The sequence below is a fragment of the Lactuca sativa genome, chromosome 2, assembly GCF_002870075.4.
Source record: "Lactuca sativa cultivar Salinas chromosome 2, Lsat_Salinas_v11, whole genome shotgun sequence".
Taxonomy (NCBI): domain Eukaryota; kingdom Viridiplantae; phylum Streptophyta; class Magnoliopsida; order Asterales; family Asteraceae; genus Lactuca; species Lactuca sativa.
Window position 1 is genome coordinate 229,617,724 of NC_056624.2, and position 6,819 is coordinate 229,624,542.

At 39.3% G+C, this 6,819-nt stretch overlaps 1 protein-coding gene across 1 annotated transcript; it reads right to left on the reverse strand.

Moving 5' to 3' along the window:
• Positions 1–5,175: 5,175 nt before the first annotated feature.
• LOC111903225 (BAG family molecular chaperone regulator 1) lies at positions 5,176–6,819 on the reverse strand (the record flags this gene model as incomplete). The annotated part of the gene is given in 3 exon segments (XM_023899002.3): positions 5,176–5,873; positions 5,962–6,218; positions 6,309–6,819. Coding segments are annotated over 3 exon segments (957 nt in total). The 3' UTR covers positions 5,176–5,390.

Sequence of the window (6,819 nt, forward strand, 5' to 3'; positions counted from 1 at the left end):
AATAAACATAATGCTATCTTAATATGGGAAACCTATTTTTCCTACAAATATTTTATTCATTCCTACAAGTAGGGATGAGATTGAAAACCGGAAAACCGGAACGGAATCGGAATCGGACAGGAACCGAAACCGGAACCGTTAGAACCATAATATATAGAGCTGTTCCGGTTCGGGGTTTAAAAATTGCCTTTATCCAGGTTCCGGGTAATTCGGGTTTGGGTTCATTGGGTTCGGGCAAACCGGGCCTAAGAACTGGAGCTGGTGTTAGGAACCGAAACCACTTTTAGGGGCCGGAACCAGTTTCTGTGAAACATTTAAAACATGCGTATCTTATTCGTTTCAAGTCAGATTGACATACGATTTTTTTCCAACGTGTAGTTTAGAGTTTGTACATGATTTCAGACTATAAATTTGTCATTATTAGTTTTATATTTGTCGACTTACAGTCCCCCAAAGTCGAGATATCAAAGCTGGAAGTTTTTAGTTTTTCAGTTTTTTTGCCATCTGTGAAAGTTTGAAAACATGCATATCTAATTCGTTTGAAGTTGACGTGCGGTTTTTCCAACTTGTAGTTTAGAGTTTGTATATGATTTTAGACTATAAATTTGTTATTTTTGGTTTACTATTCAATGACTTATAGTCATCTGAAGTTGGGATATCAAAGCTGAAAATTTTCAACTTTTCAGTTATTTGTTTTTGTACTTTGAATTTTGTGAAAACATTAACATATGCATATCTTATTCGTTTAAAGTCAGATTGACATGCGGTTTTTTCCAGAGTGTAGTTTAAAGTTTATACATGATTTTGGTGTAGCACCTGGTTCCCGGTATGTATTCTTGGTTATTAAATCTCCTTATATTGCATGGTTAACCTTGGACTCGGCGAGTTGAAGGACTAACTCGCCGAGTAGAAGCGGGAGTAGACGCGGGATCTACTCGGTCTACTCGGCGAGTAGGTCCGAGGGACTCAGCGAGTAGACCCTATCTGGACTTAAACCCTAACCCGGGTGTTTGCACCCTATTTAAACGATCTAACCCAGCCTCCATTTCCCCTAGCACTCCTAAAGATCTGTAGAACAAAACCCTAGCCCCCTTTGTGTCCTTGTGGGCGATTTTTAGCATTTTGAAGGTGGGTTGGAGCTTGGGGAAGAAGGAGAAGGTTGAAGAGTGCAAGAAGGGAAGAAGATCCGGAATCTACTCTGTGAAGGGCTTCTATTCAGGTAGAAAAGTTCCTACCTTGATCTTTAGTTCATTGAGTCCCTTTTTTGTCCCTAAAAGAGGTTTTAAGCCCTAAGAACCTAAATCTCTATGTGTCTATGGTTGATGTTCTGCAAGGACTTCGGATTTGGACCTTTTGGACATCCTAGTAGCATAAAGTCTCTGTGGTTGAGGTGATTGAGGTCCCCATTGAGTATAGGACCTCTTAAAGAGCTTGGAATTGCATGTTTGAGCTCATAGGGCCATGCATGCACGTAAAGTTTGCAACTTTACGTGGTAAATGAGCCCTAGGACCTTGGATCTGTGGTTTTGAAGTGTTGCATGTCCTAGATCTGGCCTACTCAGGAAATGGGTCGAAGGACTCGACGAGTCCCAAAGTGGAACTCGGCGAGTTCTATGAAGATGGTCGTCGACTCGACGAGTTGGATGAACAACTCGGCGAGTCCTATGAAGATTGCCTGGAGCTCGCCGAGTAGTTCTTCAAACTCGGCGAGTTATATGAACATCCACAGAACACGAGGGGTTTAAGCATCGAAGGCTCAACCCTTCGTACCTATGCGCGGAATTAACTGTGTAACGTAGTCCCGAAACCCCAAACCCTCGTATGGGGTGTTCTGGTGTGGATTGAAAGCGAGCAGGGGATCTGCTCGAGGAACTCGGCGAGTTGGGACTCGAGTCGGCCCCATAGTCCCGGGTAGCGAGTCAAGGGTGACTCAGTGAGTGGGGAGAGGGACCTAGTGAGTGGGACCGGATCAGTGAGGGATGGACTCATCAAGTTGCTCGCGGACTCGGCGGGTCCAGTCAACTGGAAGTTGACTTTGACCTGTACTTGACTTGGTAAGGGGTAAAAGGGTCATTTTACCCTAAGAACATCTAGCGGTGTTTGACTGATCGTTTTGTGGGAGTTATAGTCGGTGGACGTCCGGAGCAGCAGCAGTAGCAGTAGACAGTCAATTCCCACACAGACCAGCAGTCTTTTCGAGGTGAGTTGCCTTCCAGTAGCGGTGGGTCTACGGCCACAATGTCGGCCCACCAATAGGAGTTGTATGTAGATGTTTGTCTCTGTGATATTCATCTAGGGGTTACTACTACCTGTGCTATGTCTATGTGCTAATATGATATGATGCTATGTGTTAGTAGTGGTAGGGGAGATAGTCCCAAAGATATCCGGTCGATAGGGCCGAAGGGGTAGTTATACCCAGTCATGCTAGTTGGATTCTGATATTGTGATATGTGCTATGTGGTAGTAGTAGAGGGGGAGAGATAGTCTCCAGTATCCGGTCGAGAGGACCGAAGGGGATGCCAGCACCCGGATATGCTAGGCAGTATCCGGTCGAGAGGACCGAAGGGGAGGCCAGCACCCAGATATGCTTGGCAATACCCGGTCGAGAGGACCGAAGGGGTAGGTCAGGCACCCAGATATGCCTGACAATATATGTGTGTTATGTGATTATTGTGGTATGTGGTATGGTGGGGGAACTCACTAAGCTTTGTGCTTACGTTTTTCAGTTGTTGTTTCAGGTACCTCTTTAGCCAAGGGGAAGGAGCCGGCACGGTAGCAGCATGTCACACACACTCTTGTTTCCGCAGTTATTAGCTTATTCTGGGATTGACACTCTAACATTTTGGTTGTTTGGTTTTCAATTTGCTTTTCGATGTAAAATGGTGTAATCAAACAATGTTTTAACTATTAATGCTTTTTATGTAATGTGTTATAACGAAATTTTTGGACGTGAAAATTGGGTCGTTACATTTAGACTATAATTTTGCCAATTTTGGTTTCATATACAATGACTTACAGTTCTCCAAAGTCGGGATATCAATATGAAAATTTCTAAAGTTCAACCCACTAAGTAGTAAGTAATTATAAGAAACTTCCGGTTTTTTCTGTTCTAAACACACTTTACCCGGTACCGTATCCGGAACCAAACTGAAACCGGTTCTAGGTTTTCCGGGTCCAGATTTAAACCCACTTTCAACCCTACCTGCAGGTTCCTGAAGTAGCAAAGATTAGAGAACTCTATAACCTACTGGAACCAAACTGATTGGGTGACATGATTACTTCTTTCTACTAAGTGTTTATCTTTAATTTTGTGCTTTATAAATTTATCTGGTTTATCATGGTTTTGTGGGCCTATATGAGGGTGAGAGTATATACCTTTTTAAGGTGTTTGTTTTTAAAAACAATTATTCTTTTAATGAGATTCCAAACATGAATCCTAAGGCAATTTCTAATCATGACATAAAATAAATTAAAATGGTAGCTTGATTTTTTAGAATCAAATCTCTTTTCAATTCAAACCAAACATTTAAAATAATATATATTAACTTCTTTGTTTTATTTTGATACTATTATATTTAGACATAACAATAATGAATTTTTGCTAACTATTTTTCCATGACATAATATACGATTTTGCTGCACTTTTAAAGAAAACAAATAAGTTTTAGAATATTTAATAGAATAAATTATAAAACTAAATTAACTTATGCTGCTAATTTATTTATAGAAAACAAACTATATAAATCATTTACCTATATAAAATACATAATATAAAAATTTTAATTTAATTTTGTTATGTTATTCAAAAATTTAAAATTCAAATATACTAATTATACGTTTTTAAAATAAATGAATTCAATATTCATTAGTATTTTATTGTTTCTTTTGCGGTTTTGTGAAGTGGTACAACAAATGGAGGTCCATACTCCATAGGTATCAAAACCACACCACACAAAGGATTTACAGAAATTCTAGAAATCCCTAGTGCTTTTCCTTCAATCTTCCTCAAATTCTTGCCTTCTATTGTATTTACGTGATTTTCAAGATCTTTGCAAACCCCTATATGCGAAGCCTTGGCAATAAAGTATCATTTGGTGAGGGTTGTAGACATGTCATATTCTTCCCATTCCTTAGCAGCTTTCCATGTGCAAGATGCCAAAACACTACTAATGAATTAGCAAGGCATTTGCTTTGGTCTCTGTAAAAGTTTTCTACCTTCCTTGTAGAATGAAATAACCACCTACATGGTTGCTATACCTAATTTACATCTTATCTTATATGATGCCTTTTGGATATCATCAAATATCAGTCATTGTAATAATTTGTCATATGGTGGATTTTTCTCTTAGGATTCCCATGGTTTTTCTCCGGTTTCGGATATTTCCATGGAAATTCCTGTAATTCATAATTAACATCTAAAACAAGAGTGCATGTTGATAGTATCTTAAAGGTTGTTGGAAAAATAACATCTTGATAGCATCTGTGAGGGATGATATGTCGGTGTACATCTAAAGCAAGAGTGCATGTGGAAGGTAACTTTCCAAATTGAAGGTAGCATTGCCTTCCTTGTAAGTATAAAGAAGAAAGAGTAATTGGTTTCCCACAAGCTCAGTACAACTCTGAATTATGACAAAATGGACCACAATCTTCAAAACTTCCAAAAGACTTTAAAGGCATTCATTCATTCATATATGATAGTAAATTACCCTGCATCATTGAATACCACCTGTAAACATATCTCCATTATCGAGCCCAATGTAGTAAAGTCAAGGTAGAAATCTTTCATTATCCCAGTGTACGTGCCATAGATGTCCACGCATAATCTTCAACCAACCAAAACAAGAAAAGTTGTTAATTAATCATAATATAGTATAATCAAATTCTACAACTGGGTGATATGATTATTTTACAATAAAATGAGGGGATGGAACACCTATCAAATTTCTTATCTAAGTTAACCAATCTTTACCTTAAATCATGTCAAAATGTGATCTTATTCTGTAAATTCTTAGCATCCACGTTTTCATAAAAGCAACTAAAGATTCAAACTGATTTCTTTATCTGGCAAAAGTGCACCTAAACATAATCATATATGAATTCACATGATGTTTCAACTGATCCGCACTTATTTATTTATTAAAAATTAATAAAACCAAAAAAAACAAAACAATAATAGAAACAACATAAAGCGAGATTTATTAGTATATAATATAAAAGATATACCCGTTTATTTGTAAAGGGAATGACCCCAAAAAGAAACATAAAAACTCTAGGTACAGCAAAGAATAGACGACAATAGATGCCATATCAAAAGAAACACTTTCACAATTCACACACTATTAAGATACTATATAATTCTTTTCTTTAAAAAAAAAATAATAATAACTAATTTAAAGTAAATCCCAGCTGAATTTGGGATGATGTATTGTATTGCTGGATGATGACGGTGGCGCTGCCGTCGGCATCGAATCAAAAGTCTCCCATTGTGTAGTCACCACAACCTCCCCTGAGTTCCTCGGCGGTTGTGGTGGTGGTTGCTGTTTAGGCGCCACCGGTATAGGTGGAAAATGCCCAACAGACCGTCTGGATTTAGGAAATGGGTGGTTTGGTGAGGCGGCGCTACCATGCCCGTTTGAATGCTTCGGTTCTGCCGGCGGCTGCTCCGGCATTGAGTTTTTAATCTTCAAAACATCGAGAGCTTCCACGTACTTTTGAACCCTTTTCACCTGCATTTTTCTTTGCAATTTCACATCTCCTTCCGCCATAATTCCGTCCAATTTAAGCAGTTGGTTCATCAGTAACTCGATCAGATTCAACATCGTCTTCTCCGCCACTTTCCCGCCTTTAGAGATCACCGATTCAAGCGCCGACACCTGACCACCGACCAAATCGTAATGATTAAGCTTTTAGTTTAACATACTAATCGAATCATCGAATTGTGAAAGTCGATTGATTATGTACCTGGCCAGCGAGTCTATCGACCTCTAAGCTAATTTCAGATATCGATTTCGCCGCCTTCTCCATTTTTGCGTTCTTTCGCATCTCGATGTATCTTTTCTCTTGGCTAATCGGATCTTCCAACACCACCATTTTCGATCGATCCTTCACGCCGACAACATCGAGAAAAGTTTTGGAGCTTCTTTCTTTATCTTTGTACATAATTTTTTGATCTTCATGGTGTAGTCCTGTTGGTCCGGTTAACATCTTCTTCAATTCACCTGTAACATGACCCAAGGATTATAATCTGAATCTTTCAAAATTCCAGAAATGGATAGAACATCGAAAATTGAAATACATAAGCTACTTACCAAAAGTGGCTTGGGAATTGATACGGATTTCATGGTAAATGGACCCGTATTTGACACGAACTCTTATAGTAGGTGGAGGTATACGGGTCTGTTCTTCATTCGGATCTCGCTTCTGGACTAGCATTCCTCCTGGCCGGACCTCCCATTCATTATCACCACCACCGGCGCCGGCGGCGGCCATAGTCGGCTCCGGTGCTTTGGTTCTCATGTGCATCATGTTTGGGTGAGAGAGATTGAAGACTGAGATCAGATTTCAAGATTTCAGACCTTTTGCCGATTAAAAAGGAGATAAGTCTCTCAAGATCAAACCATTGACCTGGCAAGGATCCGCGTCGGTGATATCATCATAAACCAGAGACTCACGCGTGTCTAGAGAGAGAAAAAGAAGTAAATGGTTAGAAACTGAAACACGCACTTCCCAACTCCTCCACAGATCCCACCGGCCACCGGTGACGGAAATCAAGAATTATAGTCAAAACTTAAAAATATGTCGTCTCTTTTTGTCAGTTTT